This window comes from Balaenoptera acutorostrata, chromosome 10, assembly GCF_949987535.1.
Source record: "Balaenoptera acutorostrata chromosome 10, mBalAcu1.1, whole genome shotgun sequence".
NCBI lineage: Eukaryota > Metazoa > Chordata > Mammalia > Artiodactyla > Balaenopteridae > Balaenoptera > Balaenoptera acutorostrata.
The window spans coordinates 91,073,154-91,099,096 of NC_080073.1; the positions used below are offsets into that span (position 1 = coordinate 91,073,154).

General features: G+C 39.5%; 1 protein-coding gene across 4 annotated transcripts in view; it reads right to left on the reverse strand.

Annotated features, from left to right (window-relative positions):
* The window catches only part of CDKAL1 (CDK5 regulatory subunit associated protein 1 like 1), a 669,276-nt gene that overhangs the window by 571,504 nt on the left and 71,829 nt on the right, over positions 1-25,943 (reverse strand). The window contains exon 3 of one of the 4 annotated variants that reach the window (XM_057555488.1): positions 20,443-20,500. The exons of the other annotated variants lie outside the window; for them this stretch is intronic. Coding sequence (XP_057411471.1) covers positions 20,443-20,500 — 58 coding nt within the window. The remainder of the gene's footprint in view (positions 1-20,442; positions 20,501-25,943) is intronic. 4 annotated transcript variants of the gene reach the window in all.

Here is a 25,943-nt window from a genome sequence, read left to right on the forward strand (position 1 = left end):
ACGCTTGGAGATTACACGCATAATGAGTTTGTTCTTTTAAAACAGTCATGCTGAGCGCTTCGCAGAAATAAGATGAGGAAACTAAGGGTCAGCTTGAACTCTGTTTACTGTATGAAGGGAAAAGAACATTTTTTTCTCCTAAATGAAAAATAATAGCTGGCAAAACTCTACCAGTAACTACTGAAGATTAATTATATAGCGAAACAGACCTGGTCATAATCAAAATCAGAGCGCTAGACAGACAGACCGTTTACTTACTATGTAGAACAGAACACTGCTAATATTCCCCCATTCTCTTTCCAGATTAAATTGCTCTGCTGATCCCGATATATAATTACTTCAGAAGTAACTGTGTCTAAAGAATCCCCCAAAGGATATCTATTTCTAGGTGTTAAATAGGTTTGTAAACTAAGAAGCAATAAATACACCAAATGGACTTTAGAGGGGACTGCATGATCTGGTCCCCACCCCTCTATCCTAAGCCCACCTTGTATGCTACTATGTTCCTGCCACACTGAGCCTTTAGGCCCTCAGGCCTAATAAGTAAAATTCAAATGTTGAGATGACCAAAATCTAATTGAAAAAAAGTGGGCAAAGAATATGAACAATTTACAAAGGAAGAAACACGTACGGCTCTTGAACATACAAAAAGATGTTGAACCCCATTCTTAATCAATGAAAACTAAAACTGCACCCCCCAAAAAAACTGTACCATTTTTCTTCACTTCCTATATTGTCGAAATCCCAAAAGTTTGATAACACACTGAACTGATGTAACTGTGAGGAAACAGGCACTCTCACGCATTGCTGGTGGGAATATAAACTAGGCCACCAGCTACGGAGGCAATTTGACATGATCTCCCGAAATGGCAAATGCATATCCTCTGACCAAGAAGTTCCAAGAATTTAGCTATGACAAACGTACTTTCACAGATGCAAAGTCATTAATTGCAGCTTTATTTCTAACAGCAAAAGGTGACTGACTAAAGACATTTTAGTTTATTCAGAATTGAGACTCCTATGTGGGGAGAGATAAATTAGGAGTTTGGGATTAACATATATACACTACTATATATAAAATAGATAATCAATAAGGACCTACTGTATAGCACAGGGAATTCTACTCAGTAATCTGTAATAACCTATGTGGGAAAGGAATCTGAAAAAGAATGGATAAATGTATATGTATAACTGAATCACTTTGCCATACACCTGAAACTAACACAACATTGTAAATACTCTAATATAAAATAAAAATTAAATTAAAAAAAAAAAGAATTGGGCTTCCCTGGTGGCGCAGTGGTTGGGAGTCTGCCTGCTAATGCAGGGGACGCGGGTTCGAGCCCTGGTCTGGGAAGATCCCACATGCCGCAGAGCGGCTGGGCCCGTGAGCCACAATTACTGAGCCTGCGCGTCTGGAGCTGTGCTCCGCAACAGGAGGGGCCGCGATGGTGAGAGGCCCGCGCACCGTGATGAGGAGTGGCCCCCGCTTGCCACAACTAGAGAAGGCCCTAGCACAGAAACGAAGACCCAACATAGCAATCAATCAATCAATCAATTAATCAATAAAAAAATAAATCTTTAAAAAAAAAAAAGAATTAAGACTCCTATAAGCTACTTACAAAAGAAAAAAAAAAAAAAGAATAACCTCGAAGTCCTAATATAAAAAGATCTTCAGGACACATTGTTCAAAGAAAATAATAAGACACTAAAAAATATATATATACTATGCTACCACTGGAAACTGAGAATACATATTCACATTTGCTTGTATTCATATTAAAAAAATTTTTGGATGTACATCAGAAACAAATAGCAATGGCTGGGATGGGGAGGAGGGAGTCGAATAGGACTGATGGGAGACAAGAGGAAGATTTTTTCCTTGTATAACTTATTTTTTATTTTTGAACCTATTCAAAAATTTAGCATTTTCAAAGTAAAAAAGCAACTGTAAAAACTGTAGCTTGTCTTAATCCTCCTATCTTCCCATTTCTTTACTCGCTTCCATAGTCAAACATCTGGAAAGACGTGTCTCTCTGTACCAGATATACTCTGCCACCCCCCATCCACTCTTCCACCACTTCATTTTGATGAAGACCTTCAACCACTCTCCATTCCCCGGAAACCACTTTCACCAAGGGAATGGATGTCAAATGCCATAGACAGCGCACCATGCAGTCAAACACTTTTTTCTTTACGTTGTGGATAGCATCACTCTCCTGTTTTCCTCCTACCTCCTTGGCTGCTCTACTTTATCCATTCCCATCTGCCCTCCATGAAGTAGAGTTCCTTAGGACTAGATTTTGGTTCCCTTGTCATCTATTCACTGGATGATTCCAACCATACCTCTCATGGTTTTAAATACTACCAGTGCACTGAGAGGTGATACCCAAATTTATTCTCCCGGTTCAGACATCCATCTGAACTCACTATACAACTCATCTAGTAACATCTCCACTGGAACAGACTGAAAAAATATTAAACTGGACACAGACCATTTCCAAAACTGAACTCTCAAATTTTCAGGTTCTAGTTAGGAAAACAGAAACCACTCTAGGCGTAAAGATACAGAAAAATTAATACAGAAGTGTGGTTACGTGGGCGATGGAAAAGCCAAGCCACCAAATGTCTTCACCAAATGGGGAAGGGTGAAGCAACCAGGAGATGAGTAACAGCAGGAAACCATCATCAGCCTAAGGGCTGGAGGGACTGACTGGAAGAGCCCAGAAGCTGTGATCACTGGCAGAGGCAAGAGCAGCAACAGGAGCTGCCGTCGGAAAGCAGCACCGCAACGAACAGAGGAGCTGCCTGATAGGGACTGAAGCCACAGGAATGAAGCTGCCACTTCCTGGAACCTGACCCAGAGCAACAGGAGTGGGAGGAAACCACCCTACTTTCTCCCTACTCCATCCGCCAGGCTTCCGTTAGCGCCTCCTATTGGCCAAAGCTAACCACAAAAGCCAAAAGGCAAGGAGACTGAAATGCAGTTCCATGCAATACAGAGAACAGAGGAAATCAGGGAATTGAAACTGAGAGCCAGCAGGCAAATGACTAAACCTTCCATCTTCCAGAATTCCCCATCTCCATAAATGGCATCTCAGATCTAAGAGTACATCTAGGTGTACTCAGATGCTGGAACCAGAAACCTGGGAGTCACCATTAATCATTCCTTTCACCTCACCATCTCCCGCAGCAAATCCAACAACTCCCAAAGGATTTTACCTCCAAAGAATGTGAATATGTCTGCTATTTATCTCCACAGCTGCCACCCTTGTATAAGTCTCCTCCCTCCCTATGGCTGCCATTACGGCAATTATGAAAACTATCAATGAACCAAAGGGAAGCAAGAGTTGTTTTGTTTTAACTAGATTATCATGGATAATCTACACATGTGGACAATGAAAACTGGGTGAATAAGATACACACTATTGGCAGCCAACTGCAACTATATTTTGGTAAGGAGAAAATAATTCATTATTGAGAATTTGATACAAACCCAAAAATAGAGTTGTTTAAAAAAATATAATTGTATCTTTTCTTTTTTTAAAGAACTCAGTAAAATAAAATTTCAGTTTATTGTTGGACAATAGTGTTTCACACATACATCAACAGACCAAAAAAAATAAACAGTCACTTCATAGAGAAAAAAAGGGGAAAAAATTAATCTTTTATCTTTGGCCTTTATAACCATCTCATAAAACTACTTATAGTACAGCTAAGTACATACCCAAAAAAAGTTACTGGCATCCTGGGAATAAGACTGTTTTTGTTGTTGCTTTTGCTTTGTTTTTTTTTTTTAACCAGTTTTTTTTTCTCCTTTGAGATTATAATGAACATGGTCACACAACAAGTAAAGTCTGAAGTAGGACAGAGAACACTCCAAAGGCTGGTCTGGTCATCCAAGATCATTAAAAATGGCTGACCCCTAACAGTATGTTCAAAAATAAAAATGCAAATTAAAATACAAACAAATCTTCCTTTTGAAAGCACTTCTTTTTTTAATTGAAGTATAGCTGATTTACAATGTTGTGTTAGTTTCAAGCGTACAGCAAAGTGATTGAGTTATACAAATATATACATATTGATATATATATAAATCTATTCTTTTTCAGATTCTTTTCCATTATAGGTAATTACAAGACATTGAATATAGTTCCCTGTGCTATAGTAGGCCCTTGTTGGTTATCTATTTTACATATAGTAGTGTGTATATATTAACAGCAAACACCTAATTCATCCCCCCCACCCCGGTTTTCCTCTTTGGTAACCTTAAGTTTGTCTTCCATGTCACCTTTAAGAAAAGAAGCAGGACCTTGAAAGATCTGGGTGTTTTTCTTCTCCTGTTGCAAATCACGTTGTGGGTTTGGTTGGGTGGTGGGGAGCACGCGTCACCTGCAGGTGACTCTGCCCGCAGTGGGCAGCCTGGGGGCCTCTGTCCTCCAAGGTAATCATGTTTAGATTCTGAGAGAGGAAGTGGGGAGTGAATGGCTCAGGGCGGCCTTCCCCCGCATCCTTTTTTTTTTAGTTTAACTTTTTCTTTTTTGCTGTCGAGTCATCCTCATCAGTTTTCTGCTTCTTGGTGTCAACACTGTCATCCTCGTCACCTTCAGCTGCCCATCTGCCCATAGCTGCCTCAGCCTCCTTGTCCTCAGTCCACCCTCTTCCTCCCCACGGCCTCCTTCCCCCTCCTCCACTCCCTCCCCACCTTCTTCGACCTCACTGGCAGCCTCCTCCTCCCCATTTACCTCCTTAGCCTTCCCATTAGCAGTATACCTCTTGCACTCTCTACCTCCTCCACAACTTCCTTCTTCTCCTTTAAGTCCTTGGTGATGATCTCAGAGCTGGTGTCCATGGCCGTGTCTGACGTGGTGGGGCACACCGGAGATCCAAGGCAGCAGACAAAAAAGAAAGCCCCAGTTTGGGGACTCTGGCGATGAAGCAGCCTGAGTCCACGTCTGCGGAGGAGGCATAGAGACCTGCGGCTGCAGTGGACAGGGAGCCCGTCTCGGGGACGATGAAAAGGTGGCTTTTCAGAGCAGCCGACTAGTCCAATTGTATCTTTACAGTCATGTGTTCCATGGAAAATCTCCTTCCTGATTCAAACATTTTACAAGTGGTACATTGAAAAGAGTTCTGTTTAGCCAAAGAGCAAATCATAACAACCTAGAGAAACCACTCACTAGCAAATTTGCAAAACATCTGGTCTCCATTCAGATTATATACAACGCTCAACTGTTTAGCACAAATCGATAACTTGATTCATCTGCTTGGAATGGTACACTTCCATGACCAATTCTGGAATACAGAAGTATCTCCTTGAAGGGAAGTTTAGGTTATCTGCTGAATATTATTATCGCTAATACCAGAGCTACTTCTAGGATTTTGACCCAGCAAACTTACTGGGTCAAAACAATTACCAGTTTGGTAATCAAAAGAGAAATATCCATAGGATACTGCCAAGGGAGGAAAGATCCAGATCAAAAATAAAGCTATGGACTAGGCATAGGTTCACTGGACTTCAAAGTACAAAGAAGAATGACAAAGATCTATGACTGGAATAATGAAACTGACTGTGAGTGAAGTACTTTAAAGCCAGTGTCCATTTGGATTTGTTAATGCCCACACCACACCAATGTTATATATTTTGACTATGACTCCCGGAGAGAAACAAAGTGAGCCAACTGTATACCTAAGCGGGCATCCAATAACTGCTGTTCAATTGATTGACAGATATTCATAAATAATATCCCCAAATGACAGTATCAAACTTTCTAAAATTACAAGTATGTTTTACCAATTTGAGACAAAGAATAAGAGACAAAGAGAAGAAAAACCATTGCCTTAAAGGATAATTTGGGAAAGAAATCGATTAGGAAACGATTAGAAAACCTTGCCCATTTGTCAGAGCAGCTGGGGACTTCCTAAGAGAAGCGAGTATTTGATTATCTGACACCAGGGCACATAAATAGGGAGAATTAGCTTAATAAAAAGAGTAAGATCATTTAACTAGAATTTGACTTGTGGAATATATTAATGTTACCACTTTTGAAAATTAATATTAATATCCCCTATCTCCAAATCTACTTTTCAGATTTAAATTTTCTTTCTTTTAGGTGATTCAAACTTTTGATTGAGTCATTTTCTACTTAAAGTCCAAAGTAAAGTATTCTAGTCTTAATTTTGCTTCAAAACACCAGAGACAATATAAAAATTATTACAATTCAATGATTTAAATAAGGCAAATAATCTGATTAGAAATGGTCAAGAGCTCTGAATAGACATTCCTCCAAAGATATACAAATAAATCATCACCACATGAAAAGATGTTCAACATCAATACCCATCAGGAAAATGCAAAGCAAAACTACCAGGAGTTACCACTTCACATCTACTAGGATGACTATAATAAAAATAAATAAAATAAAATAATAACAAGTGTTGACGAGAACATAGAGAAATTGGAACCATCATGCACTGCTGATCAGAATGTAAAACAGTATGGCTAATTTGACTATTAGTATAGCTAACAGTCTGGCAGTTCCTCAAATTGTTAAGCATAGAGTTAACATATGATCTAGAAATTCCTTTTCTGGATGTATAGCCTAGAGAAATAAAACTATATGTCCACACAAAAAATTGTACATCAATGTCCATAGCAGCATTATCCCTAATAGCCAAAAAGTAGGAAAAACCCAAACATCCATCAGGTGATGAATGGAGAAACAAAATGTGGTATATCCATAAAACAGAATATTATTAGGCAATAAAAAGAAATGAAGTAGTGATACATGTTATAACACGGATGGACCTTGAAAACCTGATAAGTGAAAGAGGTCAGTCACAAGGGAACACACGTCATATGATTCCACTTAAATGAAATGTCAAAAGAGTCAGAAAGCAGACTGTTGATTACCCAGGTCTGGGAAAGTGAGCAAGGAGGACTGAGGGGTGACAGCTAAAGCAGTTTGTTTGGGGCAATGAAAATGTTTTAAATTGACTGTGGTGATGAATGCACAATGCTGTGAATACACTAAAAACTACTTAATTGTACACTTCAAATGGTGTATGGTAGGAGAATCATTACCTCAATAAAACTGCTTAAAAAACACAACAACAATAACAAAATACTACAGATAAGCTTGAGCCACACCATCACCACTGTTCTCACTTCTGTGCCCTCTGCCTAAATGTCTCTTCCACCCACCTGCCCTAGCAAACTCCTACTCACCTTTCACAACTCAGGTACATGTCATCACCCCAGGAAGCCTTCTCTACCCTCTTCAGAAAGAGTAAGGCACTGCTCCCCGTGTGTGCACAGATGAGCTAGCGGCACATCCTGGCAAAGATTCATAAATGTGTCCCCCCTTTAGTATGAGTCCCTCAATTGTCTATTCACCTTTACATCCCCAGAGCCAAGCTGAGGACTTAGAAGAAAATATGCTCTTATTGTGGATAGAGGGAAAGAAGGGAGGAAGGGAAGGGAGTGAGAGAGAGAAGGAGGGAGTGAGAGAAGCAAAGAGGGGAAGGCAGGGCAGGGAGAGAGAGTAAGAAAGAAAGGGAGGGGGGAGGGGAAATGCATGAATGAACAAATGAGCAAAGTAGCAAAGATCAGGGCAGCAGAAAGCCGCGTTAATGAGTACGCATCAAGACCAAACTTCCAGGGCAAACAGACTAGTTCTTGTCAGCAATCAAAAAGTTAACTCTAGGGACTTCCCTGGTGGCGCAGTGGTTGAGAATCTGCCTGCCAATGCAGGGGACACGGGATCGAGTCCTGGTCTGGGAAGATCCCACATGCCGCGGAGCAGCTGGGCCCGTGAGCCACAATTACTGAGCCTGCGCGTCTGGAGCCTGTGCTCCGCAACAGGAGAGGCCGCGATAGTGAGAGGCCCGCGCACTGTGATGAAGAGTGGCCCCCGCTTGCCACAACTAGAGAAAGCCCTCGCGCAGAAACGAAGACCCAACACAGCCATAAGTAAGTAAGTAAGTAAATAAATAAATAAATAAATTTAAAAAAAAAAAGTTAACTCTAGAGAAATACTACTTTCAGCAGAAGCTGGGGTCAAGCTCTGATAGAGAATCTGATATTTCTTCCAGGGGATCTTCTTGTTCTAACAAGAACAAATAACAGCAGCAACTTTTCATTCTATGGAATGCTGTGTACTGATAATTTTTTTTAATTACACTTACAAAATTATCACAGAAATAATTTTTTCATTTAATACATTATGAAATTTATACATATATAGAAAAAGTAAAGTAAAAACCTTATGCATTAAAAATAGATTAGAGGGCTTCCCTGGTGGCGCAGTGGTTAAGAATCCGCCTGCCAATGCAGGGGACATGGGTTCGAGCCCTGGTCTGGGAAGATCCCACATGCCACAGAGCAACTAAGCCCGTGTGCCACAACTACTGAGCCTGTGCTCTAGAGCCCGCGAGCCACAACTACTGAAGCCCGCGCACCTAGAGCCCGTGCTCCGCAACAAGAGAGGCCACTGCAATGAGAAGCCCACGCACCGCACTGAAGAGCAGCCCCTGCTGGCCACAACTAGAGAAAGCCCACACGCAGCAACAAAGACACAATGCGGCCAAAAATAAATAGATAAAACAAATAAATTAAAAAAAAATAGATTAGAAGGAAATATACCAAAATATTAACAGTAGCTGTATTTTGATAATGGCACTCATATTCTAAACATCAGGTCTTCCTAGATTCTAGAGGCTTTCAGGCACGAGTCTGGGCCTGACAAGGCAGAGCTTCTTCCCCAAGCCTGATCCCAACCATCTGAAGGTTCGTAAGGTCTCTGGAGACATGTTCTATAGCATCCAAATGGCTCATCTGGAAGGGCTGGCCCCTCAGAGTTGACTTTGACCCCAAGGGCCCTCTCTTCATCCAATTATTCAAGAGAGGCCCATGCTGGAACCTGCCAAGCCAAGGTTCTAACACTGGCCTTGAAGAAGGCTATACCGATAGTTCAGAGATTAGGTAATAAGGGACAGAGGTAGGCTGTTAATTATGGGAAAAGGAAGCCTCCAGTGGGAAAGAGGTTTCTGCAAAAACAAAAGAACTCAGTGACTAATTAGATATGGGAAATGACAGAGTGAAGATTTAAGGTTTCTAACCTACAAGGCTAATGCAAAGAGTGACACCAGTAACGTAAGTAGAAGCTGTAGGGAGGAGCAGGTCAGAGGAAAAGAGTGTAACTTCGGCATTAGACACGTTCACTTTAAGATACTATCCAGTGATCTATGTGAGCAGAACTGCACCACAAACAATTGTAAATGCATGACAGAACTCATATAAGGTCAATGACGTTGATGTCACCAAAGATGACAGACAGCAGGAACCGCAGTGAGGAGGACTACTGTACACCAGGGGTAAAAATCATCAAGGAGGTGGAAATATGTCACAGAGGCAGAATGGGTGGGCAGGACTTCAAAAGAGGAGTGTTTGCCTGACTGAGTAATGGTGACAGAACAATGGACTTAAAGTGGTAGCAAAAAGCAAAAACTATGCTGACCTCTTCTCTGCCTTATGAATCAGAGGGAATTCACCTAGAAATCACAAGTGCAATTAAAATGCTTGACTTAATTTCCTGCAGATTTCCATTTGACTATGCAATAAATTAGAACTAAATAACCACATGTGCATAGCATTTTACCCTTTGCAAAGCATTTTCAAATACTTTATCTCATCTAATCTCCCCAGCAGCCCCATGAAGTATTTATGATCCCCATCTTATGGATGAGGAAACAGGGATAGAAAGATGTTGTGACTTGCAGAGAGGCGTCCTAAACTGGAAACCAGGAGGCAGGGCCAGGACGACCTGTGTCTGTAACAGGTGAACTGAAGCACTTTGAAATCTGCGCTATCAATTTCCCTTTTGAGGGAAATGGCAATGTTGCCTTCACTCCCATGTATAGGGATTACTTCTTTCGTGATGCCTACAACAACTAAGTTTTGCACATTTAGTCACAGATTATAGTCATCTACTTTCCTCTACAGAAAATAAAGTTTAGGGCTTCCCTGGTGGCGCGGTGGTTGAGAATCCTCCTGCCAATGCAGGGTATATGGGTTCAATCCCTGGCCTGTGAAGATTCCACATGCCATGGAGCAACTAGGCCCGTGCGCCACAACTACTGAGCCTGCGCTCTAGAGCCCGTAAGCCACAACTACTGAGCCTGAGTGCCACACTAGTGAATCCCGCACGCCTAGAGCCCGTGCTCTACAACGGGAGAGGCCACCGCAGTGAGAAGCCCACACACCGCAGCTACAGAAAGCCCGCGCACAGCAACGAAGACCCAACACAGCCAAAAATAAAAATAAATTAATTAAATTTTTTTAAAAAAGAAAGAAAATTAAGTTTATATTTAGAATGCTATAAATTATCTATACTCCTCATATAAAGAGCTATGAAGTAGAAAGCAGAGACGAGAAAGCAAACATCGGGGGGCTGGATAAGAATGTAACAACTAAGAGGAGACTGGAGCACCCCTCACCCTCCCCGCCTTCCATACTGACTGCGTACAAGGCAATGGGTGGGGCCGAGCAAGGTCAGCAGTCACGCTGGGGGCGGTGGGTGGCATCAGAGCCCATCCAAGGGGAGGAGGATGTCAGAGCACAAGCAGGAGGAGAAAGGCATCTGTACAGGAGGGTGACTCTGCATGGGGGCTCAGCGGACGAGAACTGAAGAAGGGAGGGACGGTCACAAAGGACAGTGGCCTGACACCAGGGGGCAGAGCCTGAGCAGAGCAGGAGCGTCCACCAAGGCGCGCAGCCCAGCCCAGGCTCTCAGCGCCCAGGAAGAGCAAGAATGGCATCCCTGCAGGGGGCAGCCCAGAGTGGGTGTCAGAGCTGGAGCACAGTGAGGTGGGCATATGCACGTAAGGGCAGCCTGGCCTGAGGTGCCCAAGCCCAGGGGAGGCGACGAGGGCCGCCGCGTGGAGCGGGTGGTGGCAGCTGCCCGGTGTCTGCTGTCAGACCATAAACAGGGTGAGGAAAGTACGCACGCAGGAGGACGGCCCTGCGAGGTGTTCGGAGGGTGTGCTCACAGGGCACTGGAATCCGGGAGGGGTGACGAGGCCATCTCTGTAGGGACGCACCAAGGTGCAGAGTACAGGAGCTCGAGAGAGGTGAAAGTTTGATGAGGAAATTTACATAGCTCAAGGAACCCTCTCACAAAATACATTATCAACAACAGGAAAAAAATAACCTTACAGTACAGACACTTAGCAGACATCACCTTAATCAATGGACCAAAGTTAACATCACCAATAATGGGACAAATCCAAGTCAGGTGTCACTTGATAGGATGCACTAAGAGGATCAATTCTGAAGATATTCCTACCAAAGATGCCTAACTTGAACCTACTCAGGAGAAACATTAGACAAACACAAATCATGGGAGGATCATTCAAGTAACTGGCCTGTACTCCTCAAAAGTGACAATGATAAAAAGGCAAGGAAAGAGAGAGAAACTGGTCCAGATTTAGAAAGTCTTAAGGAGACATGACACCTCAATGCAAAATCCTCTTGCTATAAATGACATTACAGAGATAACCTGTGTGAGGAGTGAAGAACAGATGGTAGGGAGGTCTGAGGGCCAATTCCCATTTTTGATGGCAGTGTTGTGGTTTTTGTTGGACAATAACTTTACAGAAAACAGACACTAAAGTATTTCAGGGTGATGAGGCAAAAGTGAACAGCTTACTTTCAAATGGCTTAGAAAAAGAAAAGGAAAGGAAAAGATTTTCTGTAGTGCTCCTGCAACTTTTCTGTAAACATCATTTTTTTTTTTTTTTTTGAAACCAAGAGGCAATTAGACGGACAGGCTGCTTGGCAACATAAGAATACAAGGCTGCCACCAAAAAACTGCAAGAGAATGAAAGGCATTAAAAAACAAGGAATATGACTATCCACATGGAAGTATTTCTTCTCTGACAGGAAAAGGAGCATCAGTTTTATGGGAACAAAGTCAGTGGCAGCACCAATAAAGATATCGGCAAACTGGGTTTTTGGTAAATGTCTATATTAAAGGAATATCTACTTTAAAAGCCAAAGAAAGACAGGTGGAGTCAAGATAGCGAACTAGGAGGATGTGGAATGTGTGTCTCTGCACAACTAGGGCACCTACCAGGCACCGGTGGGGGACCACAGACACCTAGGGGGACGGTAGGAACCCCCAGCAACCAGCTGGCGGGATCTCGGCTCCCAGGCCGGGGGTCAGGTCCCAGCTCCTGTGGGGTGACCTCCGAGTATAAACCACTGGACTAACAGAGAACCTCAGACCCCAGGGAATATTAAAAAGAGTGAGGCCTCCCAGAGGTCCTAATCTCAGCACCAAGACGTGGCTCTATCCAACTGCCTGCAAACTGCAGTACTGGATGCCTCAGGCCAAACAAGCAGTAAGACAGGAATACAGCCCCACCCATCAAAAAAAAAAAGAAAAGACAAAAAAATATGTTACACACAAAGGAACAAGATAAAAACCTACAAGACCAAATAAATGAAGACGAAATAGGCAACCTACCTGAAAAAGAATTCAGAGTAATGATAGAAAAGATGATCCAAAACCTCGAAAACAGAACAGAGAAAATACAAGAAACATTTAAAAAGAATGTAGAAGAACTAAAGAGCAAACAAACAGTGATGAACAACACAACAACTGAAAATAAAAATACTCTGCAAGGAATCAATAGCAGAATAACTGAGGCAGAAGAACAGATAAGTGACCTGGAAGATAAAATGGTGAAAATAACTGCCAGGGAGCTGAATAAACAGAATGAATTGAGGACAGTCCCAGAGACCTCTGGGACAACATTAAACACACCAACATTTGAATTATAGGGGTCTCAGAAGAATAGAAAAAGAAAGGGTCTGAGAAAATGTTTGAAAAGATTATAGTCAAAAACTTCCCTAACATGGAAAAGGAAATAGTCAACCAAGTCCAGAAAGCGCAGAGTCCCATACAGGATACACCCAAAGAGAAACAGGCCAAGACACGTGTTAATCAAACTATCAAAAATTAAATACAAAGAAAAAGTATTAAAAGCAACAAGGGAAAAGCAACAAATAACATACAAGAGAATCCCCATAAGGTTAACAGCTGATCTTTCAGCAGGAACTCTGCAAGCCAGAAGGGAGTGGAAGGACATAATTAAAGTGATGAAAGGGAAAAACCTACAACCAAGATTACTCTACCCAGCAAGGATCTCATTCAGATTCGAGGGAGAAATTAAAACCTTTACAGACAAGCAAAAGTTAAGAGAATTCAGCACCACCAAACCAGCTTTACAACAAATGCTAAAGGAACTTCTCTAGGCAGGAAATACAGGAGAAGGAAAAGACCTACAAAAACAAACCCAAAGGGGCTTCCCTGGTGGCGCAGTGGTTAAGAATCTGCCTGCCAGTGCAGGGGACACGGGTTCGAGCCCTGGTCTGGGAAGATCCCACATGCCGCGGAGCAACTAGGCCCGCGAGCCACAACTACTGAGCCTGCGCGTCTGGAGCCTGTGCTCCCAACAAGAGAGGCCGCGATAGTGAGAGAGGCCCGCGCACCGCGATGAAGAGTGGCCCATGAAGAGTGGCCCCCGCTTGCCGCAACTAGAGAAAGCCCTCGCACAGAAACGAAGACCCAACACAGCCAAAATAAATAAATAAATAAATTTAAAAAAAAAAAAAACAAACCCAAAATAATTAAGAAAATGGTAATAGGAACATACATATCGATAATTACCTTAAACGTAAATGGATTAAATGCTCCCACCAAAAGACACAGACTGGTTGAACGGATACAAAAACAACACCGTACATATGCTATCTACGAGAGACCCACTTCAGACCCAGGGACACATACAGACTGAAAGTGAGGGGATGGAAAAAGATATTCCATGCAAATGGAAATCAAAAGAAAGCTGGAGTAGCAATTCTCATATCAGACAAAACAGACTTTAAATAAAGACTATTACAAGAGACAAAGAAGGACACTACATAATGATCAAGGGATCAAACCAAGAAGAAGATATAACAATTGTAAATATTTATGCACCCAACACAGGAGCACCTCAATACATAAGGCAAATGCTAACAGCCATAAAAGGGGAAATCAACACTAACACAATCATAGTAGGGGACTTTAACACCCCACTTTCACCAATGGACAGATCATCCAAAATGAAAATAAATAAGGAAACAAAAACTTTAAATGACACATTAAACAAGATGGATTTAATTGATATTTATAGGACATTCCATCCAAAAACAACAGAATACACTTTCTTCTCAAGTGCTCATGGAACATTCTTCAGGATAGATCATATCTTGGGTCACAAATCAAGCCTTGGTAAATTTAAGAAAACTGAAATTGTATCAAGTATCTTTTCCAACCACAACACTATGAGACTAGATATCCATTACACGAAAAAAACTGTAAAATAATACAAACACATGGAGACTAAACATACACTACTAAATGACCAAGAGACATTCACAGAAAGACAGACAAGATGAAAAGGCAGAGGGCTATGTACCAGATGAAGGAACAAGATAAAACCCCAGAAAAATAACTAAATGAAGTGGAGATAGGCAACCTTCCAGAAAAAGAATTCAGAATGATAGTGAAGATGATCCAGGACTGCGGAAAAAGACTGGAGGCAAAGATCGAGAAGATGCAAGAAATGTTTAACAAAGACCTAGAAGAATTAAATAACAAACAAACAGAGATGAACAATACAGTAACTGAACTGAAAACTACACTACAAGGAATCCATAGCAGAATCACTGAGGCAGAAGAACGGATAAGTGACCTGCAAGACAGAATGGTGGATTTCACTGCTGTGGAACAGAGTAAAGAAAAAAGAATGAAAAGAAATGAAGACAGCCTAAGAGACCTCTGGCACAACATTAAATGCAACAACATTCGCATTATAGGGGTCTCAGAAGGAGAAGAGAGAGAGAAAGGACCACAGGAAATATTTGAAGAGATTATAGTCGAAAACTTCCCTAACATGGGAAAGGAAATAGCCACGCAAGTTCAGGAAGCGCAGAGAGTCCCATACAGGATAAACCCAAGGAGAAACACGCCGAGACACATAGTAATCAAAGTGGCAAAAATTAAAGACAAAGAAAAATTATTGAAAGCAGCAAGGGAAAAATGACAAATAACATACAAGGAAACTCCCATAAGGTTAACAGCTGATTTCTCAGCAGAAACTCTACAGGCCAGAAGGGAGTGGCATGATATGCTTAAAGTGATGAAAGGGAAGAACCTACAACCAAGATTACTCTACCCAGCAAGGATCTCATTCAGATTCGAGGGAGAAATCAAAAGCTTTACAGACAAGCAAAAGCTAAGAGAATTCAGCACCACCAAACCAGCTCTACAACAAATGCTAAAGAAACTTCTCTAAGTGGGAAACACAAGAGAAGAAAAGGACCTACAAAAACAAACCCAAAACAATTAAGAAAATGGTCATAGGAACATACATATCGATAATTACCTTAAACGTGAATGGATTAAATGCTCCAACCAAAAGACACAGGCTTGCTGAATGGATACAAAAACAAAACCCATATATATGCTGTCTACAAGAGACCCACTTCTGACCTAGGGACACATTCAGACTGACAGTGAGGGGATGGAAAAAGATATTCCATGCAAATGGAAATAAAAAGAAAGCTGGAGTAGTTATACTCATATCAGATAAAATAGACTTTAAAATAAAGGATGTTACAAGAGACAAGGAAGGGCACTACATAATGATCAAGGGATCAATCCAAGAAGAAGGTATAACAATTAAAAATACATATGCATCCAACACAGGAGCACCTCAATACATAAGGCAACTGCTAACAGCTATAAAATAGGATATCGACAGTAACACAATAATAGTGGGGGACTTTAACACCTCACTTACACCAATGGACAGATCATCCAAAATGAAAATAAATAAGGAAACAGAAGCTTTAAATGACACAATAGACCAAATAGATTTAATTGATATTTATAGGACATTCCATCCAAAAACAGCAGATTACACTTTATTCTCAAGTGCGCATGGAACATTCTTCAGGATAGATCACATCCTGGGTCACAAATCAAGCCTCAGTAAATTTAAGAAAACTGACATCATATCAAGCATCTTTTCTGACCAAAATGCTATGAGATTACAAATGAATTACAGGGGAAAAAACGTAAAAAATACAAACACATGGAGGCTAAACAATGCATTACTAAATAACCAAGAGATCACTGAAGAAATCAAAGAGGAAATCAAAAAATACCTAGAGACAAATGACAATGAAAACACGATGATCCAAAACCTATGGGACGCAGCAAAAGCAGTTCTAAAGGAGAAGGTTATAGCTATACAAGCCTACCTCAAGAAACAAGAAAAATCTCAAATAAACAATCTAACCTTACACCTAAAGGAACTAGAGAAAGGAGAACAAACAAAACGCAAAGGTAGCAGAAGGAAAGAAATCATAAAGATCAGAGCAGAAATAAATGAAATAGAAACAAAGAAAACAATAGCAAAGATCAATAAAACTAAAAGCTGGTTCTTTGAGAAGATAAACAAAATTGATAAACCATTAGCCAGACTCATCAAGAAAAAGAGGGAGAGGACTCAAATCAATAAAATTAGAAATGAAAAAGGAGAGGTTACAACAGACACCACAGAAATACAAAGCATCCTAAGAGACTACTACAAGCAACTCTATGCCAATAAAATGGACAACTTGGAAGAAATGGACAAATTCTTAGAAAGGTATAACCTTCTAAGACTGAACCAGGAAGAAATAGAAAATATGAACAGACCAATCACAAGTAATGAAATTGAGACTGTGATTAAAAATCTTCCAACAAACAGAAGTCCAGAACCAGATGGCTTCACAGGTGAATTCTATCCAACATTTAGAGAAGAGCTAACACCCTTCCTTCTCAAACTCTTTCCAAAAAGTTGCAGAGGAAGGAACACTCCCAAACTCATTCTATGAGGCCACCATCACCCTGATACCAAAACCAGACAAAGATACTACAAAAAAAGAAAATTACACACCAACATCACTGATGAATATAGATGCAAAGATCCTCGACAAAATACTAGCAAACAGAATCCAACAACACATTAAAAAGATCATACACCATGATCAAGTGGGATTTATCCCAGGGATGCAAGGATGCTTCAATATACGCAAATCAATCAATGTGATACACCATATTAACAAATTGAAGAATAAAAACCATATGATCATCTCAATAGATGCAGAAAAAGCTTTTGACAAAATTCAACACCCATTTATGATAAAAACTCTCCAGAAAGTGGGCACAGAGGGAACCTACCTCAACATAAAAAAGGCCATATATGACAAACCCACAGCAAACATCATTCTCAATGGTGAAAAACTGAAAGCATTTCCTCTAAGATCAGGAACAAGACAAGGATGTCCACTCTCACCACTATTATTCAACATAGTCTTGGAAGTCCTAGCAATGGCAATCAGAGAAGAAAAAGAAATAAAAGGAATCCAAATTGGAAAAGAAGAAGTAAAGCTGTCACTGTTTGCAGATGACATGATACTATACATAGAGAATCCTAAAGATGCTACCAGAAAACTAAGAGAGCTAAGCAATGAATTTGGTAAAGTAGCAGGATACAAAATTAATGCACAGAAATCTCTTGCATTCCTATACACTAATGATGAAAAATCTGAAAGAGAAATTAAGGAAACACTCCCATTTACCACTGCAACAAAAAGAATAAAATACCTAGGAATAACCCTACCTAAGGAGACAAAAGACGTGTATGCAGAAAACTATAAGACACTGATGAAAGAATTTAAAGATGATCCAAACAGATGGAGAGATATACCATGTTCTTGGATTGGAAGAATCAGCACTGTGAAAATGACTCTACTACCCAAAGCAATCTACAGATTCAATGCAATGCCTATCAAACTACTAATGGCATTTTTCTCAGAACAAGAACAAAAAATTTCACAATTTGTATGGAAACACATAAGTCCTGGCATAGCCAAAGCAATTTTGAGAAAGAGAAAACAGAGCTGGAGGAATCAGGCTCCCTGACTTCAGACTATACTACAAAGCTACAGTAATCAAGACAGTATGGTACTGGCATAAAAACAGAAATATAGATCAATGGAACAGGATAGAAAGCCCAGAGATAAACCCACGCACATATGGTCACCTTATCTTTGATAAAGGAGGCAAGAATATACAATGGAGAAAAGACAGCCTCTTCAATAAGTGGTGCTGGGAAAACTGGACAGCTACATGTAAAAGAATGAAATTAGAACACTCCCTAACACCGTACACAAAAATAAACTCAAAATGGATTAGAGACCTAAATGTAAGGCCAAACACTATAAAACTCTTAGAGGAAAGCATAAGCAGAAAACTCTATGACATAAATCACAGCAAGATCCTTTTTGACCCACCTCCTAGAGAAATGGAAGTAAAAACAAAAATAAACAAATGAGACCTAATGAAACTTAAAAGCTTTTGCACAGCAAAGGAAACCATAAACAAGACCAAAAGACAACCCTCAGAATGGGAGAAAATATTTGCAAATGAAGCAACTGACAAAGGATTAATCTCCAAAATCTACAAGCAGCTCATGCAACTCCATATCAAAAAAACAAACAACCCAATCTAAAAATGGGCACAAGACCTAAACAGACATTTCTCCAAAGAAGATATACACATTGCCAACAAACACATGAAAGGATGCTCAACATCACTAATCATTAGAGAAATGCAAATCAAAACTATAATGAGGTATCACCTCACACTGGTCAGAATGGCCATCAACAAAAAATCTACAAACAACAAATGCCGGAGAGGGTGTGGAGAAAAGGGAACCCTCTTGCACTGTTGGTGGGAATGTAAATTGATACAGCCACTATGGAGAACAGTATGGAGGTTCCTTAAAAAACTAAAAATAGAACTACCGTACGACCCAACAATCCCACTACTAGGCATACACCCTAAGAAAACCATAATTCAAAAAGAGTCATGTACCACAATGTTCACTACAGCACTATTTACAATAGTCAGGACATGGAAGCAACCTAAGTGTCCATCGACAGATGAATGGATAAACAAGATGTGGCACATACATACAATGGAATATTACTCAGCCATAAAAAGAAATGAAATTGAGTTATTTGTAGTGAAATGGATGGACCTAGAGTCTGTCATACAGAGTGAAGTAAGTCAGAAAGCGAAAAACAAATACCGTATGCTAACACACATAAATGGAATCTAAAAAAAAAAATGGTTCTGAAGAACCTAGGGGCAGGACAGGAATAAAGATGCAGACATAGAGAATGGACTTGAGGACACGGGGAGGGGGAGGGGGAAGGGTAAGCTGGGATGAAGTGAGAGAGTGGCACTGACATATATATACTACCAAATGTAAAATAGATAGCTAGTGGGAAGCAGCCGCACAGCACAGGGAGATCAACTCGGTGCTCTGTGACCACCAAGAGGGGTGGGATAGGGAGGGTAGGAGGGAGACGCAAGAGGGAGGGGATATGGGGATATATGTATACGTATAGCTGATTCACTTCGTTATACAGCAGAAACTAACACAACATTGTAAAGCAATTATACTCCAATTAAGATGTTAAAATAAATAAATAAAAGCCAAAAAGAAAAAAAATTCACATGTAATTATTCATAAATCTTTCCTTAAATATGGAGAAATAAGTGAAATTGATTCAGAGCCAGGTAAAAATGTCTTTGGTGCCTTAAGCACTATATGTATTAGGTAAAAGACTTTATCATTCTGCTCTTCATGCACTAACATATTTCCAACTAAAAAAGAGTAATTTAGTCCCCCTTATAGTATTTTTAAGTATCTATAATTCATCCACACTCATTTGTGATAAAAACACTCAGAAAACTAGGAACAGAAAGTATTTTCATCAATCACATAAAGAATATCTACCAAAACTTCTATAGTTAATATCACTTAAAGGTGAAAGATCAAAAACCAGGCAAGGATGTCCCATCTCACCTCTCAAATCCAACACAGTATTAGAGGGTCTAGACAGCACAATGAAGCAAGAAAAAGAAGTAAAATACAAACAAATCGTAAAGAAAGCTGTCTCTTTTTGCAGATAACACAATTACCTATGTAGAAAATCCCAAGAAATTTACAAAAGAAACTCCGAGAACTAATAATTGAGTTCTGCAAGATCACAGAATATAAAATCAACAAACAAAACTCAATTGCATTTGTATATACTAGCAACTAACAAGTGAAAAAAATCAACAAAAGGAATACCACTTATACAAGTGATCCACGAAAATGAAATACTTTGGTGTAAATCTAAAAAAATATGTATGAGATATGTATGCTGAAAATTATAAAATTTTGTTGAAATAAATTAAAGTAGACCGAATCCCTGGAGAGACTTACCATGTTCATGGATTAAAAGACTCAGCGTAGTAAAGATGTCAATTCTCCCCAAAGTGATCTGTAAGTTTAACACAAGTCCTATCAAAATCCCAGCAAGATTTCTGGTAGACACAGACAAACTTAATCCAAAATGTATATGGAAAAGGAAAGTCCCTAAAATAGCCAAAACAATTTTGCAAAGGAAGAAGAAAGTAGGAGGAATCAGTCTACCCGATTTTAAGACTTCTTGTATAGCCACAGTAAACAAGACCTTTGTGACCGAGGTAGACCCTCCCAGGGAACACAAAATAGGGGCAGCAGATGCATTAATTTAGGAATTTAATCCACTGCCAGAACAGGAAGTCTTCAACATCTTCCACAGTATGGTGTTTTTGTGGACCAGCGACTATTTTGAGTTTTTAATTCTCCCCCTTCTTCCTAAGTGGGAGGATTTATTAAAGTTATCTTGTTCCTTTATCCACTGAAGTTTTCTGGGTGTACAAGGAACACAGATTTTCTCTTTTAGCTTTAGGTCACCAGAAGACGAGCTACAACCAGAGCTGACGGAGAAAAAAGTACACATCAAGCAGACATCCTGGACTAAGAGGTAGATGCAATCATGGATGAGAACAGGTACCATCTCCCTCAGAAACGTGGTAACTGTATTCCATGGAAAATGCATTCATAAGAAGAAGGCTATATTTTGATTTTGGCTAGCCAAAGTGATATATTTTGCAGATACTATTGGTTAACAAACCCAATACCTATTTCCAAACTCTTCCTCCCTTCCCTCATCTCTACCAGAGGCTGGAAAAGCTAAATCACACTTTCTCAGCCTTCCTTCCACTTAATGGTGGCCATGTGCATCAATTTTGGCCATAACACTTAAGGGGAAGTCTGCTGTGCTACAAGGCTTCCAAGAAGGCTTCTGGTTTCCTGGTAAAATGAATAGAGATGCCCCAGAAAGGCTTTTGGCTTCCTGGTAAAAAGAGAGATGCTGCTGTCAATCCACACCCCCTCGTGGCACCGCGGACAGAAAGGTGACGCCTCGAGCAGGCGCAACCATCTTGCCACCATGAAGGAAAGGCCAAGAAAATTACAGAACAGCCCTGACACTGCTGAGCAGCTAAGTCAGTGTAAGCAAGATCCCCACCTCCAAACGTCTTCTCACGTAAGAAAAATAAATCCTCATTAGTTTAAGCCACTGCTGACTAGGTGTTTTGTTACATACAATGAAAAGCATCCATATCTAAATACAAGTTACGTTATCTAATAATAAATTCTTTAAAAATATGAATAATGATTTACTATTGTATGAATACTACTAATAATAACTAATCTTTCTAAAGCCTTCTGGAGTACTTTTATAATGAATATTAATTTGATAGTATGTGTTATACATTCCCCACATGTATTCACTTAGCCTCTCAGGATCTCATTTCCTTTCTTTCATTCAACATGTATTTTGAAGAGCCTACTATGTGTTAAGCACTCTACCAGGTGCTGGGAAAACAAAGTGATTTAGTCAAGGCCTCTGTTTCCACCCAGCTTACTTTCTAGCAGGAAGCTTATTTGCAAAATGAGACAGATGGAAAATGATCTCTCCTAACACCAACATTTATAAAGCAATGAAGCTAGTTTCAGCGTACAACACAAGGATCGGGAAAAACAATAAAGGAAGGAGGCTTCTGAATAAGACTACTCCAACTCAGTGAGCCTAGAAGGGAAAAAAAAGTAGTAACAGTGAAGTTAGAAGTTAAATAATTACAAAATAAAAGAAGCAGGAAAAAAGTATACTCAATCCACATTCTCAAGCCCCACTCTGCCCAAAGTAACTGCAGCAAAGAAAACACAGATCTCAAAACAGACTTTAATGGTTGGGTAACAGGGAACACAATAAAGGCAGGTCTTGGAGACAGTGCTATGGCTTTAAGGCTAAGCCAAAAAAAAAAAAAAAAAAGGCCGATATTTGTCAAACGGATGTAGAGTCTCCCAATTTCAATTTTATAAAATCTCGCTTAATTTTTTTCACTTAACAGTCTATATTTTCTTCTACAATGATATTTTATAATCTTCACTACAGCCAAATCTGTTTATGTTATGCTCTACCCAGAAGCAATGTATTGATTGTAAATGCCTTACTTCTACTTAACCTCACGGGGAAGATAGATCAAATATTACAAATCACTTAAGAGAGTTAAAATACAGAGCGCATTTAAGCCAAATATGTCTAAACACTTATTAAACTGTACCTTAGAGCAATATATTGACTTTTTACACCCTACCTATACATAACGACTCATTAGAAAGCCCCAAGTTTAGGAATTTATCATAAGTCACAAAGACATTCAAAACTTTTCAATTAACTTAGTGAAATTCACACATTTCCCTGGTGAGAACTGTGAGAAACACTCTAGACTAACATACACATCACTGGAATTCTTGTTTAACTAACCAATGCAGAAAAGGTAAAATGGATGCATATCAACTGAACACTTTAACTTAGTTAACCAATAAATTTTCTCTAACAGCCATTTTTATATTTGATAGATAAGAGAACCCAGGTAAATAAAAGTTTTACAACATATTTAAAAGAAGTTTGCCGAAGTGGAATAGAATATGGAACTATTTCTATATTACAGTTACAAAAACAGATACCAGTCATATCTATGGTTTTATCCTTACAAAATGCTTTAATAGAAATAAAATAATTTTCCTAGGAATTAACTGTCCATAATATCTTTAACCAGAATGCGTCAGTGTTTTATCTCATTGCAACCATAGCAAAGACAAATATCGCCTTTTTGAATTAAGTGTGCTAAGTATTCTAGGAAATCATGCTACTACTCAGAAAACAGATGAAGAAGGTGGGAATATTTTACAAACCATAATCATAGGGTCTGTGCCAAAAAGCATAGAAACATTAGAGACAAAATTTTGTTTTGGGCTTCCCTGGTGGCACAGTGGTTAAGAATCCGCCTGCCAATGCAGGGGACACGAGTTCGAGCCCTGGTCCAGGAAGATCCCACATGCCGTGGAGCAACTAAGCCCGTGCGCCACAACTACTGAGCCTGTGCTCTAGAGCCCGCGAGCCACAACTACTGAGTCTGACTGCCACAACTACTGAAGCCCGCGCGCCTAGAGCCCGTGCTCTGCAACAAGAGAAGCCACTCAATGAGAAGCCCGGGCACCGCAGCGAAGAGTAGGCCCCGCTCACGGCTTAGCCCACGCGCAGCAACAAAGACCCAATGCAACCAAAAATAAAAATAAATAAATTTATTTTTTTAAAAAATTTAATAAAATCATTATTACAAAGAAACTATTTCTATGCTATAGCTTACTCTAATACCAGTTGTTGATGTGAATATAATCAACTAAACAAACAAAAATTGGCTTCCATAAACTCTGCAGAAATACTGTACTACGCAAAATTTTAAACACAGAGGCTTATGTACAAAATTTTAATTCTAAGTAATCTCATAATTTGAAATACTTTTCAAATTTTCATGTCTCAAACAGACGTATGTACACCAAGGGGGGAAGTGGCAGAGGGGGGTGGTGGTGGGATGAATTGGGAGATTGGGATTAACATACATACACTAATATGTATAGAATAGATAACTAATAAGAACCTGCTGTATAAAAAATAAAATTAAATTAAAAAATTAAAATAAAATTTCATGTCTCTCCTTTTTTTTCCCCCCACTACTCCCTTCATATGTGGAAATGGATGTTTTTAAATTAAGTCTAGCCCTCGGTTCTCATCTGAGATGACAGCCCAGTTTCATATGGTTTGGGGGGCTTAGGGTGGTGGTGAGTTCTTAAGAAAGCATTAAGGTGAAAAGAAGTAGGGATCCAAGTACATCAAAGGCAGGACTTTGATATTGTGTAAACAGCACAGAGCAGCAGCTGGACACCCTATTATCTACCTAGCCTATTCCTGAGTAAGAAGATAAAAAGAAGCAACTTCAAGAGAGAGGAAAAGTCTTACAAAAACAGACAAAATACTATGAGTTTTCCTAATGAGTCCTCTTAATTGACTGATAGGGAAAAGAGGCTGTCCCCATGGGTCTCAGATCCAAATACTACTACTCCACTCCTAAAAAATGGTCTCTACCAAGAGCTGACCAGCCCCTCATCCTAGCGTTCACCCCCAACCACCAAATGCCTTCTCATAAACTTTGAAAACAAACCCCTTGAATTAGGTGGTAAACTCTCCCAATCGCACAGGACCTAGTTTCAAGAAAAGAATTCCATAATAAGCTGCATAGAAATGGTTCTCCAATCTCCCAGAGAAAGCACATTAATAAACCAATATGCCTTTTTTAAAAATGAGATATAAATAGATATAAATCATAACTATCACTTACTCAGCACATTCTTGTGCCAGGCTCTCAGAGTTTCATAGGCATAAATTCATTCAATCCCTACAACAATTCCACGAGACAGGTACATGGTTGTCTCCACTTTACAGATGAGGAACCTGGGCTTAAGTAACTTGGCCAAGGTCACACATTGTCAAATGATAAAACAAGGATTTGAACTAAGCAATCTGGCTCCAGACTCTGCAACCTTAATCACCACTTATACACTCCTGCTGTCAAATGTATTTAAAAGCACTTCAAAATATATCAGGAATAAAATAAGGGTCTATTACATAGCACTATTTTTTTGTCAAGCACCCTGGCTTAGAAATCAATAAAACCTCCCTATTAATTACTAACCTCCGCCTTGATTTACTTTGTAAAACACATACAGCAAGCATCTTGCACTTCGTAAAAAAATGTTTGAATCAGTATACTACTCTTTCTGTAAATTATAGCAATAAGATTTTATTTTAACAAGATTTGAACACAACATAGCAATTTCCCTTTCCCACGGAGTTTGGGAAAGTATACTATAAAGGATCCCATTTTAAAACCTTTAATACACTGAATAACCTAAGTGTTACAAAATAAGTCTAAGTTGGCAGGCTGTTATATTATTATATCATACTCCCCTGTCCATGGTCCAAATGGATCACTGCATAAACTTATTAGTTTGCTTTCTTGGCTTACAAAGTTAGCTTATATACTGATTATCTTAAGATTTTTCAAAAATTATCATTCTTCTAAAATAAGGGTATATAATTCACTACAATGTTAAACTCTTTTTCTGTTGTTACTAAAAAACGAATGGACTTTCTTCAACAACAAAACTTGTCTACAACTATTTGAAGAGAAGTTATGCTTTGCCCTGGAAATATACAGATTTATATTTCATTGCTCACTAATCAACAAAACACCTTTAATATACATTTTTCTTCACCAAAAAAGCCATATAAAAACAATGTAATTAGTCTCCACAAAGATGTTTAGGCACCAAATATTTTATTGAAAAAAGCCTGGCAAATGCAACTGGTCTCCTTTCTGTTTCAGATTAGTATTAAAAAAAAAATTCAACATGTCAGTTTCTAATGAAAATGATAGCTAACTAAGTTCTTGAAAAATTGAGAGTTGTACTAGATAACAGCTAAGATAACA